General features: G+C 43.5%; 1 protein-coding gene across 5 annotated transcripts in view; it reads left to right on the forward strand.

Annotated features, from left to right (window-relative positions):
- The window catches only part of kdm6a (lysine (K)-specific demethylase 6A), a 74,501-nt gene that overhangs the window by 9,868 nt on the left and 50,266 nt on the right, over positions 1 to 14,367 (forward strand). For 3 of the 5 annotated variants that reach the window (XM_042084710.1, XM_042084706.1, XM_042084708.1), the window contains exons 4-6: positions 1,092 to 1,141; positions 11,316 to 11,374; positions 13,755 to 13,799. In XM_042084710.1, the coding sequence (XP_041940644.1) occupies positions 1,092 to 1,141; positions 11,316 to 11,374; positions 13,755 to 13,799 (154 nt within the window). The remainder of the gene's footprint in view (positions 1 to 1,091; positions 1,142 to 11,315; positions 11,375 to 13,754; positions 13,800 to 14,367) is intronic. The other 2 variants (XM_042084707.1, XM_042084709.1) reach the window with 1 other exon arrangement.

A 14,367-nucleotide genomic window follows, 5' to 3' on the forward strand; every position in this document is an offset into this window, starting at 1 on the left:
TGCAAGACATAGTGTGCGAGAAATCACCGCTTTATTCCACGACCAATAGTTTAGACAATGCATAAGTCTCGTTCACTAACTCTGCTTTGGCAGCAATCAGTAGACGGCAGAAGAACCACCTCTCTTTTCCTCTCTCGCTAGGTGGCCGCTCGCTCTACGTTCTTAAAGGAGCCACACCAATTTTACAAAGGTTTCTACAGTAGGGTCACGTGTATACAAATATAAATACTGGTATTGGGACATACTGTACCTAGCTTCAACCAATTCGTATCACAGCTGAGCTGAGCTGACTGGCGGAAAAACTGCGGGCCAGTGACTGACCAACCACGTAATATGCTCTTTTACTTGCCCCAGGCCAACCAGTCATTGCTTATGTTGAACCCTGAAATTCATTTGCTGTTATTATCTAGATGTGATTAGGCTACATTTTCACTGTAGAGTAGGCTATGTATGCTCCTTGCAGCTTATTTTATTCGCCTTTGCAATCCTATATTTAACTCCACTTGAAACGACAATATCATTGAATCAACCACAAACATCTTCCTCTGAAGCACTGTTTTTGTCTTGGAGAGGGTCCTGGGAACAGTTTGGCTTCGATATTGTAAGATTTACTAAAATAATATTTAGCAGACATGGCAGTGTTGTAGTAGGCTACATAAAGGGCATGTCCATCTAAATAGCATTTATTTATTTATTGTGCTTTGCCCATTTCTCACTTTTGAACAAATCTAGGGGCAAAGCCAAACAAGTTTATGTGCAGTGTTTTGGTCCACTCTTGTGATGCTTCATTGGCCTAATGTATGTGTTATGTCTTGGTATTCCTATTGGTGCTGCGTTTGCAACCAGAAAAAGATCTGATCACTTGCAATATGCAATGAGGATGGTCAGTTAGTAAGATTGGATTCTGTTTGGATTTGGGCTGCAGTCTGAACAAGGCCTAAGTTACAGATTCTTGCAAATACTTGAATCCACATGGTACTGAACTGGTTCGCTTTTTCTGTACTTGTGTCACTAACTTCGATGCGCTGTGTTGACATGAACCACATTTTGATGACTTGCACCACACTAACTCTCTTCTCATTCTCTTACAGCATTATCTGCATACCAGAGGTACTACAGTTTACAGTCTGACTACTGGAAGGTGAGTTGTTCTCCCATCCCATCAGAAATGATGCCCAACTATGAGGGTTCTGTTCAGTTCCAGAACATTCAGTGACTTCACTGAGTTCTGATTCTGGCAGTTGTATAAGAACAGGTGGATGGCTGCGATGGTGGTTATGTAGAGATAAGAAGACCAGATTGGGGACTTGAGTTTTGGGCAAGCTAGATGGAGGTTCAATTTGATTAATTCTCACAGACCCTTTAGGGACCACTTACACTTGAAGGATATTATTGAGGGACTAGACGATTAAAACTTGAAGCTTAAAGTTCCGGAAGCATTTTTAATTAAGTAATAGTTTTAATTAACACAACACCATATATGGTGATTGTTTTTCTTTTTTTGTGTGTTTGTCGGGGGGTGGGGGTGGGGGTGAGGGGCAGTATTTTATTATCTTACATTAGGACAGTTTGGCCCATTTGAATACTTGGGTGAAGACGTCTGACAGTGGGGGAGCTATTGGAGCACTGAGGCTTATGGGGTGTGACAGTTCTGGGTCCCATGCAGCCATGCTACCACAGCGGACAAGTCTGTTGCTGATTCAGTGCGGGAGAGATTTTGAAAATATTCTCAACGCTTCATTTCATACAGATGAAGTCATTAGATATGTAAATCTCAGATTCAATGTACAGCTTGTTTGAGGCAACTAAGAGAAATACATAAAAATCAACACCATAAAATCAAGGGGCCCTATCGTGCAATTTTTTGCCATGCACTTTTATTAAACCTTAAGCCCAGGGGTGTGGGAATTACACCATGCGTTGTTTGAGGTTGCGCTGCTTACTGTTAAAGGGAATGATGGATGTCATTCTCATTGGTTTAAAGGATGTTACACCCAAAACACTCATGACTGATTAAGTAACATAAGAACAACCCTTTTGCCCCCGGCACCCAGTGTTTGATCATAAACGCCATTACGTCATTATATTAGTGCATATGGACCGGCCACGCCTTTAACGTCTAATAACTTTGCGCCTCTGACCATCTGTTTCTGATCGCCAAGATGGTGCCCAAGGTTTTAAATGGTGTCCATAACCTGGGAATATTGCCATGTGATCAGTGAAGGTCTGCTGAATCACACAACTTGCAGGGTTCCCACTGGTCTTGGAATTTCTGGAAAGTCTATTCCAGACATGGAAAGTCAGGGAATTTTATAATTTTGGGGGCAAAGTCATGGAATTCCAGGGAATTTTGTTGTAGCAGTTTAAATTGCCAAAATGCATAAAAACAAATGTTTCCACTTAGAATTGGTGTATATCTGGTTATTAGCTTTACTGCTTGCTTGAGAAGTTTGTGGTTAGCCAAACTTTGTTTATTCATTGCCCATTTCTTAATCTCCCGCTCTAAAAAAGTAAAAGATTCTTAAACGCTACATGCATGTGCTCAAATCTTTGGTCAGTATATTGAAAATTCAGTTTTTTTTTTACATGGAATTTTACATTTCACTTTGAGTGGGAACCCTGACCTCTTAAGGTAGGGACCAACAGATTGAAATCCACTGTCTAGGAGAAAGATGGGAAAGAACTTGCCAATTTGTCACCTCTTACCAACTTGCCCTTGGAATTTCTCCATAGAGGGGCGTGATGGTTAAGGAGCTGGGCTAGCATGCAGTAGCCTGAAAAGTTGTGGGTTCAATTCCCGGCTTCTACCGTTGTGCCCTTGAGCAAGGCACTTAACCCCAAGTTGCTCCAGGGACAATGTAATCCCTTGTAATAGAATTGACATATGTAGGTCACTTTGGATGAAGGGTGTCTGCTAAATGAATAAATGTAAATCTGGAAATCTGCTTCTCGTTTTTTGTATAGAAGGCTAGCTCCCAAATGCTGTTGTTGGGTCTGTACATAGATTTACCACAATGTCAATGGCCTAGTTAACTACACTGGACCAGTTAAAGGAACTAAACGTGTGGTCGGACACCTCTAGTAGTGCTCAGACCTCCACAAGCATCCTGACATGTTGTGCCATCAAATTAGGCTAGACTTAAACCATTTTCAGACATAACCTCCAGAGTATATGCAGAGATTTGTCAAACTGAGGTCTGACCCTTCAGGTGATTCAGATATGATGCTAACCTGCGCACCTTATACTGACCTTATACTGACCTATGTGTGAACGACATACACGCACATTACAGAATCACCGTGTGGTTGTCGAGTGAGGGGTGGGGACTTGCAGAGTTCGCAAGAGGCGAGATATGACGTAGAATATATGCGACCGCTGTCACAGTGCTAGCCTACTGTTTTTGTTTACAACAGGCAGTATGGGGGGTGAATACAGCGCGCTCGTTTTGAATGTTGTTGCAACAATGCAGCATATAATCTGTTACATCCACAACATCCGCAGCATCGATGGAAGATTGGAGTGTGACCTACCGCCGAAGAGATTACGACAATGAATGTCGTGAACAAATTCGTTACTGGAGAAAAAGAGCTGCAGTGCTTATACAGTTTGCCCAGCGTCAACAGCAAAGGAGGGTGTGGAGGATAGACCCGTGGACAATTCCAGTTTGGCTATCAATAATGTAACATTTTAATGCTTCATCTAGTATGTAGCAGAAGTGGGGACAAGTGTAGTTTTTATACTGTATTTTACCTGGGAAACGGGGTCTGGAAGGCTTTGGTCACCCTATATGCATATTGTGCCAACTGTTGTAAAAAAAAAACTACATTCTATGTACACATGCAGTTGTGAGCTCTTATGTGATCTATTGCATGATGTGTCTGTAAATAAGCCTGAATGCACACAAAGCGCACATAGGCTAAAGAAAATCTATTGTGCGTAGGCTAATACTTGAAGTAGTCACGTAAGTGCGCATAGTTAAAGCTGACCTACAGTATTTGTATGTGCGCTTCAAATAAACACATTTATCTGTTTTCAACGTTGTTTGCATTGGAGAGAGCATGTACAAGCTTGTAGGCTTTATGGTACCAGCCAATTCAGTAACTCAAGACTTCAAGGCCATCATATACAACGGTTTTAAACAACAGACAACATACTAACGTAACGGTGAAGTGGTTTGTTTTTTCATGGTTTATTTTTCCAAAAGCATTCTCTCCCCCCTCCCCTCCCCTGTCCCAATGGCAGGTGCCTTTTGTGGATACGCACCTGCTAACTAGGCCTACAGTCCATCAAACGTGTGCCCTCATTTCGTTGAATGGCAGCCTAAATGATAATCTGCCATTCACATGCCTTTTGTGTGCTCCTGCAAACTAGTCAAATACTGGATGTGCCTATTGCATACGTAAGGAGTTTGGAACAAAGTCCAAATGTGGACTTTGGGGTTTCTTCATTTTCTCTGGCTAGGCATTATTCATTCTCAACAAATATCGGGCTCTGCAGCGAGGTCATGAGAAGGCTATCAATGAACACAAAACCGACCGTGTTGGCTAACATAATTTATTAAATACTCCCGTTATTGTAGTCAACGACGTCGTTGTACTGCCTTCTCAGTGCCTTCTGCTTATGATGATTTGGTCTTTTGGATTCCTTTGGCTTGCAGCTGCCTTGCGATGCGGTCATACATCAACGTGTTTTTTGCCGTTCCCTTGTGTTCCATCTCGACGCTGTCTGCACTCATGGACCGTAGCTCTGTGATGTCTTTGTTTTTCCAGGTCGGCATTCTCAAAGATTTTCTGGACAGCACTATGACACTCCATTATGACCCTGGCCACTGGTGTGCTCCCGCCAAATGGACGCATGAAAGAAACGTTAGTCACGCCCTCACGTGGTGTGAATCTTAACCGCGTGTTCTTCGCTTCGTTCAGACACAGCTAATTTACATAATGTCCAGAGGAAATACTATGAGGGGAGCAGTAGAACAGCCGGCAAAGTTCAGACTTCCATACAGAGCTAGTGAGGGGAGCGCGGAGAGCTTTTTAATTTAGAGGCTGGAACAGCCACTCTGTTCCGTTCCAATTTCGCTCCGATACCGCTCACACCACGAGTCTGAGGCATGCCCAAATCCAAGACCGTTAAAAGATATTGGTCATAGGACGTTCGTTGATGAGGATGGAGTCACTAAACACTGTCACCAGTGAGTAAAGATTAATTTTGGAATTTAAGAAGACACCTTTTGCAGAAACATGAGGTGTGCAATGGAGAGCAAAGAAAAACGTTTTGAATATGCTTCATATCAAGTAAGGCTGAAGTAAAACTTGGATGCTAAGCCTGTATTCTTTAGGCAATTAATCCCACTGATCCCTTTAGTTTTGGGCTTGTGTGTATTGACGTTGCTAAGTTTGTTCGTTGTTGTACTAATGTTGTTGCACTAATGTTGTTGCATTATCTTTTAAAATAAATGTTCTATGAGTGAAATTGCCGTTGCTCTTGGTTCTTTGGGATTTGAAGGGAAATTCCGGTTTTTAGCACTGAGTCCTTTTCTGCTTTGTTTTGGATGAACTAGAGTGGTGGACACTGAAATTTTGACGATTGGTCCTGTCTCGACTTTTCTGACTCGTTTAGAATCGACTTTGACTAGTCAGAGTGGCTACAAACCAGAAAAGGGACTCAAAGTGCTAAATACCGGAATTTTCCTTTAAGTTTTCTAAGGTGACAATTCGGTTTATAGATTATTTCTCCCTCTTTTAAATTGGAGTGAGCGTGGAGCGATTTCACTGGAGCGGGAGACTTTTTAAGTGGAGCAGGGAGCGAAATTGGGCGGAGTGGCCTGATGTGAATTTGAGCGGAGGAGCGGCCAGGTGAACTGCCACCTGAGCGAGGAGCGGGATATTCGCACCGCTCAGCTCTGCTCACTAGCTCTGCTTCCATATGACCGTTTATGTTCAGATATACGGCCCAACCGTTTAACATCCGCAGAACCTCCGGTCTTACACTTATGTCTGAAAGCCCTATTACATTGGTGGGACTTGGTTGTAGTTTGTCCATTGATCATCCCTTCAGAGAGAAGTACTAGATGATGAATAGCTGATATAATAATAATCTCTCACCACAGAGCCACATTTTTATTGTGGTGATAAGACTGTTCCCAGGATTGAGTGGTGTGACCAATTAAAAACTCAAAGAGTGGTAAATGCATACACACACGCACGGACACTCGCACATGTACGTACGTACATACGTACACAAGTTCACACCTGCCTTCCTGCATTTGCACCTAGCTCTCACCAGCTCCCTCGAACACACATACATGCTGTATTTTAATGACCACAGGCTAATCACACCTCCAACTTTTTGCCCCCCACCCTCCCTTTCTCTTTCTTATCTCTTTGGAGCTTAGTATTTCACTGTCACAAGAATGAGTGTGTGTGAGCACATGCCTGCATGCATAGGTCGCCCTCCCTCTCTTTCACACACACAGATATGATGGTGAAGATGTGTTGTGTGTGTGTGTGTGTGTGTGTGTGTTTGGCCTGCCGGTCATGGTCTTACTGCTGATGCCTGGTGACTTTTAGCTGGCCGTTAAGAGCCTCAGTTCTGCAAACCGGTCTTGCTCTTTCAACAGTTTCCCTTTTTTTCAAGCTGTTCTAGTGGGCAGCTGCTAGTAGTATTTCACCTATCTCCCTCTTACCCTCTCTGTCCTTTGCCTTTTTTTATTCTCTACCTAATGTTGCTCTATCTTCGTCTCGCTCTCTCGCTCTCTCGCTCTCTCGCTCTCACTTTCTTTTTTTCTCTCTCTTACTTTCTTCACTTTATCTTCCTTTCTGTCACCGTGTCTTTTCTGTCTTTCTCTCGAGCTCCTGTGTTACTCCTCTGTCCTCCAACACAACTCCAGACCTACTGTATCCATTCTTATTTCCCATCTTTCCCCTAGACAGTTGTGTTCTATCTGTCTGTTGGTCGGGTCTCTCCATTCCTCTCTCTTCTGCTCTCTTCCTGCATTTCCACGGCTCTGGCTCCTTCTCTTGATCTCCTACTTGGGGCACTGCTCTTTTGAGGCATGGAAATCACCAGCAATCGCTGTCATGGCTGTCTGCATCCTTACAGGACCTTGTCCCTGTGTCAGCCTAGTTAGCGTCAGCTCTAGGCTGTACTGTCCTGCTCTCAAGCTGGCTCACTAGGACAAACATGCACACATGCAAGTTGCTGTGCGCACACACACACACACACACACACACACACACACACCATATACTACACAATATGTACTCCTTAGTCACATGCAGACCAACAGAGTGTGTGTGTCAAAAAATATGGCCCACAATACTCTATACCCTCAGATAGTTGTGTTTTGGTGCATTAGATATATAGGTGATTTGTTTATGCAAATACAAATAATTGAATTTGGAATTTGTGGCTTCATTGGACACTACTGACCTGCGTGTGTTACCTTTAATAAAGTTAATGTTGAAAGGTACAACTGTAGACTTGAATTTCTTAATCTTGAATTTCCCCTTGAGGATCAATAAAGTATCTATCTATCTATCTATCTAGACCTTACTCTGGCACAGCTTTGCAGCATGGCTATCACGTTATCCTACCCAGTGAAGGGTGTGACATCAGAAAACCAACAGAGGTTTGGCAAAACTTGGAACAAGTCCCAATGTGCATTAGAAATGGTGTGTACGTGTTTGTGTGCCTGTCTGTCTTGACTGACCAGCTTTTGAACGATCTCAAGATGGAAATAAACGTGGCAGTCTCTGTGACGAACCTCAAAAAGCATTTTGCTGTCGCCAAATGTCGTCTTCTGGCCGCCAGCATGCTAGGGCCATTCCTCACAGCAGCTGTCAGGCTAGCAACCACCCAACCCCCACCCCCCTTCCCCATATCATCCAACAGGATTGTGTGTGTGTGTGTGTGTGTGGCTGGTGGGGTAGTGGTGGGGGCTTGATTGATCTGTTGTCAGAGTAGAATTATTTGTTCGCTGATTAAATTTCCCATGTCAGTTGTGCACACTCATTACTGAAAAACAAGATGTATGGCTGGCTGTGTGCTAGTGCATGAGAATGATTATGGACCACAACAAGACATGGGTTAACGGCGTGTGTATGTTTGTGTGTGTGTGTATATAGTCCACATCCTCCCGAATCTGTCACTCCTTCCCGTTGTCCCAACCCGTATGCTACTGACCACATGGTAGAGATGACGGTCATGTTCCATTTGCCTTTGCGGCAAATGCATGATTGAAGTGTGTGTGTGTGTGTCTCTGTCTCTGTGTCTGTGTCTCTGTGGCAGGCAGGCCTCTTTCTCTTTTGTTCTAGCAAAATATCCATACTAGTCCCCTTCCCATCCTAAATCCACACACACGTACACACACATCCCACCTTCAAACATAGATATTTGTGTGGTCATAATTATAACAATGACCAGCTCTGGCTTTTATTGCCAGACTTTCTGGCTTTTATTTGCTTTTGTGGGCTTTGTGTGCTGTCCACACTGGTGCATTTTCACATGACTTCCCCCCCCCTTCTTTTCTGTTCTCCCTGTACAACTTCAGAGGAGGCAAATCTCTTTGAAGGCAGCAAAGCACAAGGAACAGTCACCACAAGTCCCTGGCACTTGTCGTTTACCACACCATGTTTGGTGTCCTTCAGTTTTTAGTTTAGTTCTTTTTTTCTCCCTCTACTTTTCTTTTTCTGTCTTCTCTTTCACTCTTTCTTTTCTCCAGCTTTCATGATGCTGCGCTCATGCTATGGTAGTGTGACCCAATGTAACCTTGATGTCGGCCATGAATATAAGTCCCATGTAGTCCAACAGAAAACAGACTTTTTTTTGTTGTTGTTGTTTTTTTATAAGTTCGTTTGGAGGTTGAGCCTGACCCTGAGGCTGATTAGACGAGGTCTAAACAGAATGTCCTCTAGTCATTCAAGCTACGCCCTCAGGCATTCAATGAAGTGTTTCTGCCAAAAAATGTCCCACCCACCAACTGTCCCACCACGGCTGTTTCGTGGCATCTAGCCTGATGGCTGCTTGCTCGGTCCTGATCAATGGGACTGAGTTCAGTGGTATAGCAGTGATTGTACAAAAGCCACAGAGGTTTTCGGGTTAGCGTGAGCTTGGCCTGTTGACGTGAAACCCGGCAGTCGAAAAACTTTCGATGGTTTTCTCGGTCTGTCTGCACGCACCACCCTACATGATTAATATCACAAGAGATCAGCTAAGTTTCGTGTGTGTGGGGGGGATTGATTTCTAAAAATATAGGCCTACTAAATATGATTGCAGACTGAGAGTAGACTATGATCTACTCCATTTCTAATTGGCCATTAAGAAAAAGTCTGTGCACGCGTTGGGGAATTACCCCGCATGCGTCTAAGTAACATTTCGAAATGCTGTTGCAGGTGCATCGGCCATGAAGTGGGTGTCCTCATTGAACAGAAGAGCCTGAAAATTTGATGTGCTACTCTCACATGATGAACCTTATTTAGGCCTATACAAAAATCCCAGCATACTTTACTCCATTATAATTTCTCACTCTGTTTTTCTCTCCTGAGAAGACTCTGACCTTAAAGGAGAATTCCGGTGTGATATTGACCTAAAGTGTGTTGAAACATGATACCGAGTGTGAACGCATGTCTCATAGCCCACCTCGGCTTGGCACTGGTAGTTTACTTACAAGACGATTTATACAGACAGTATCTTCACGAAGTTTAGCGTTTGCAGCCATCTTGAATGTAGTCACAATAAGTCGAGCGACGAGTAAGAATGAACAGGTATGATAAGAGATCAGATTCCAAAAATAATTCTGTGGAAATGCATGGATTCCAGTTTCTTCCAGTAGCAGCAACTGGCTGCAAATGCTAAACTTGAAGATACTGTATAAATCGCCTTGTAAGTAAACTACCAGTGCTTTTTCAAAGTTCTCAATGTCTTCTTTTAAATGTCAGGGCCCTCGGAAGTCTACCTATGAAGTGTGGAGATACGTTGAACCTCGTAAATGGTGTAAAACAGTGATTTATTTGCACGGCTAGGCCGATGCCCGAGGCACCCCCATTGAAAAAGCTGTTGGTAGCATCGGCTAACTAGCGCCAGATTTCGGAGTGCAGGGGACAAGCCGAGATGGGCCATGAGACATACGTTCACACTCGGTATCATGTTTCAACACACTTTAGGTCAATATCACACCGGAATTCTCCTTTAAGGAGCGCAGGAGGCTCTCCTTTCGTTTTAATTAAGATGAGGCTCATTAAGTGTGTGTAGTTGACACGTGTGTGTGTGTGTGTGTGTGTGTGTGTGTAGTTGACGTGTGCCTAGGGATGTAACGGTATGAATATTTAAACTCACGGTTATGGTGACCAAAATTATAACGGTTTTCGGTATTATCACGGTATTTTTAAAAGTGTGTTCAGAAAGCACTGATAGGCCTACACAAGCTAAAATAGTTTCAAAATGTGTCCCGTTCACTTTTTCATGTTTAATTGGCTATGTGCTTATAGCTTAACTCTACCATGACTTAGAGTTTGCTATTTCTGTTATTTGTATCCAATGAGTGAGACCAAAGTAAGTGTTTAAAATAAAACTTTAGGCTACTGTGTTCTCCTGATAACATGAGTGGAATGGATTTCATGTGGACGCGAACATAAAGACACAGAGTGGTTAAATGATACAGTGCATGTTTTGCGGTGAAAATGTTCCGCCTTTTAAAATCAGGTGTAGCCTAATCCGAAATGCTGTTAAAACCATCAATTAGACAACACAATCAGTAGGGTACCAGTTTGGTTTCATTGTACCAGGCCTACTGTATGTCAAAAGCAGGCTCGGATGAAGCTGGGAAGGATTAAACACACTGTTTCAACACCACGGTAATCAACCGTGATAATTATGATATTTCAAAAGAAAACGATAATTGTTATCGTCAACATTTTTATCACGGTTTACTATTATACCGGCAATCGTTACATCCCTACGTGTGCGTGCGTGTAGTTGACGTGTGTGTGTGTGTGTGTGCGCGCGTTTGTTCATGGGAATATGCTTTAGCTAGGTGGGCTCTTCTCTGCTTACTGTAGTGCGGTGTCTGTGTGTGAGAGGGATGCATGGAGAAATATGGATGCAGCTCCAGGTGAGGCCCCACAGAGTGAACACATTCGTATGCACACCGGTGGTGAGACTGGGGAGTAATCTAACAGGGCAATCATTTGTCTTTTGGAGGCATATATATATATATATCTCACACGCAGTTCTGAACGTTATTTCCTTTCCACTGACTTCCACTGTTCTATATGATTGTACATGACTGACGTTGGCTTTTCTCCTTCTCTTTCAGAATGCTGCCTTTTTATATGGCCTCGGTATGGTTTACTTCCATTACAACGCATTTCAGTGGTAAGTTCCGCATCACTTGTCTATGCAGTGGAAACCCGTGCCTTGCATTAGACCTTTAACATCTTTGAACTTTCTGTAAACCACACAAGCCACACACCTCTGCATTTGGGCCGTATTTCACCATGACACTCACAAGCAGGCTTGGGCTAAATTCCCCCTTTTTTTTTTTTTGAGTTGATGTACCTCTGGGTGGTGAACCACAAAATATTGTTTTTATAGCAGCGGTCACTGCTGAGTGACCCACTCTCTGCAGGGGCTGTGGTTATGAAGGCTGGCTAGCTGCTCAACCAACTGGAGCATGGACTGCTTCCTCCATATCTGTCTGTAGTGTGCCGTTGATATCCACCTTGTCCACTCTCAAAGTGGTCATCTGTGCTTGCCATAATAAGAACGCCTTTTTACCTCCACATACACCGAAATGACCAATACGATCCCACATCATTGTTGTCTTTAGCAACCGACGGTGTGTGACAAAATGTGAGTGTTGCCTCGTCACTGGCGTGCTTCAATGGTAATTGCTGAATTTGTGATCTCATTTGCACACCTGTTCTACAACAAAGCGATCTGGGCAATTGGACATGTTTGCTGCAACACTAGTATTTAATGTAAAGCTGAAACACGAAAAGGAGTTTTCATATTTGTGATCAGCAAACCTTTGGGTAGAGAAAAACGGCCTTTTAAGATGTAGGGAATGAAATGGCGATTGATAAGTTGTTCTAAGTTCAAAAAAAAAAAAAAAAAGTTCAAGAGGGACCCAGTGTTGGTCCTGTGATGCTGTGTGTGTGTGTGTGAGCGAGAGAAAGGAGGGGAGTGAGTTTTCTCCTTGAGATGGTGGTTCTTTTAAAATCATTACAGAATTTTCTTGCTGTGGAGATGGTCGCATTGCACCGCGGGGTTCCACGTTACTGGACCCACGTCCCTCTGACTGCAGGGGGTGTTTGTGTGTACGTGTATGTGTACGTGTGTCAGTGAGGTGGGTCTGGCAGAATCGGTTGGTTTTCTTTTCTCCGTGGAGCGGTCATCTGCATTTCTTTTGCAGTTCAGCTGCTCAGAGGTTGAGAGGACCATGTTCTAAGTGGTTGCTTGCCACGGATTTTGTCTTTTTTTAAAAAAAAAAAAAAATTAAATAAACAAAATGACCTGTTTTTTAACCCTTAAAATCAATACATCTGTTATAACGAGCAGTGCCATTATAAATCACTTTGTTTTGGCCTCTAGGCTCTCTGGGAAAATGAGCCTTCCAGTGTATTACCTATGATCAAAATATAACTATCCTTTTCAGAAAATGCAGGTCAATTTTATGGGCACTTCGATGTCAGTAGCGCGACGTGCGCTGGTTAGCAAAGATATATGAGGTGACTCAGACTCACTGTGCAGCCACGAAACAGTTAAAAACTGCCGGATCGCGCCAGGCTGGGAGAGACCCAACTCTGCCCCTGGAGCTATCGAGGTCACCAAAGCGCGAGGGGGCGGACCCAAGGGGGAGGAGTGTCGGGTAGGGACGAGGTTTTTGGGTGGGAGGGTAGCTAGTGCTGTATGCTCGTGCGCAAACTATTCCCACACAATCGGACCGCGCTCTCCGGGTGGTGTAAAGATCGCCATTGATGCTGTTTCTTTTGCGCAGCCGTGGGCATTTCGTCCTTAGGCGAACTTTACTCCTCACTGCTTCTACTGCACGCACAAGAACAAACACACACACACACACACACACACACACACACACACACACACACACACACAGTCCACACCCATAGAGGCCAGAGCAGCTCAGCGCACACTTCATAGCTCTGTGTGGTTGGTACTTGTCAAGTAAGCGTTTCTCTGGTAGTCTCATGTGCTGCATGGTTTGGTAAGCACCTCTCCTTAAATGGTTAGGTTCGGTTAGAAGCCAGTAGATGTAAAGATTTCAACATTGAGTGTAAAATAGTTGTGTTTTAGTCTATGGTGGGAGCTGATGGAAATCTCTGCCTTGTTTATGCAAGGCTCTTAAATAGAGTTGTTCACCTTTTTTAAATAAAACCACCTTTCTCTTCTGAGTCTACCAACTACCATTTAGCACTGTGCTATAAGAGTGGCTTAAACTATGTGTGAATACCAGCACTAGAGTTGCAGATCTAGAGAAAGAGACGGCTTTTTTTTTTTCTTTTTCTTTTTTTTAAAACCTTATAGATAAAGTAAGACTGTAGCTAACTGTTGAAGACGTGCAGATAGTGTTTATTTTAAACCTTATAGATAAAGACTGTAGCTAGCTGTTGTAGACGTGCAGATAGTGTTTATTTTAAACCTTATAGATAAAGACTGTAGTTAGCTGTTGATGAAGACGTGCCGATGGTGTTTGTCTGCTTATTTACTACTGGAGGTCCCCTCTCTTCCTGTCTAGGCCCACACAGCCCAGCTGCTCAGAGGCCCATGGGGGACAGAGAAGGTAGGCATGCCATGCTGGGTTCAAATCAAATGAATAAGTACACAAATAGATAGATATTTAAATAAATAAATAAACAAACAAACAAACACCGTCAGGGCACAGACAGGCTTATCGACAGGCTTATCGGCCTTCCGAAGAGAAGAGGCTGGAGTGAGGGGGCTGTGTTCAAGGGAACGTTGTTGGGGTGGTTGGCTCAGAGTCTGCTGTTGGACGCCAGTCATTTTCCTAAACGTTTGCCTGTTAGTGTGCACATTGGTTTTGTGATCAGTAAGGTGTGTTTTCTGTGCTCTCTGAAATTCTTGTGTTTGTCTGTACTTGTCTGTGTGTGTGTCTGCATTAGTTAGTAAAGATATGTGGGTGACTGTGATCCTGGCTGGACGTGTAGTGTGTGTGTGTGTGTGTGTTGTAAAGAGTGGATCAGCATTCCCACCAAATGCTGACCTGGAGGTTACTGATGTCAGCCAGTGCATTATTCATCCCCTTAGCTTAGACAGAGCATCTTCAGGATCACCATGGCACCGGGCATTCTCTTCCCTGTGTGTTTGTGTCCTGTGGTTTCAGTTATATT

The sequence above is a fragment of the Alosa sapidissima genome, chromosome 2 (assembly GCF_018492685.1).
Source record: "Alosa sapidissima isolate fAloSap1 chromosome 2, fAloSap1.pri, whole genome shotgun sequence".
Taxonomy (NCBI): Eukaryota; Metazoa; Chordata; class Actinopteri; order Clupeiformes; family Clupeidae; genus Alosa; species Alosa sapidissima.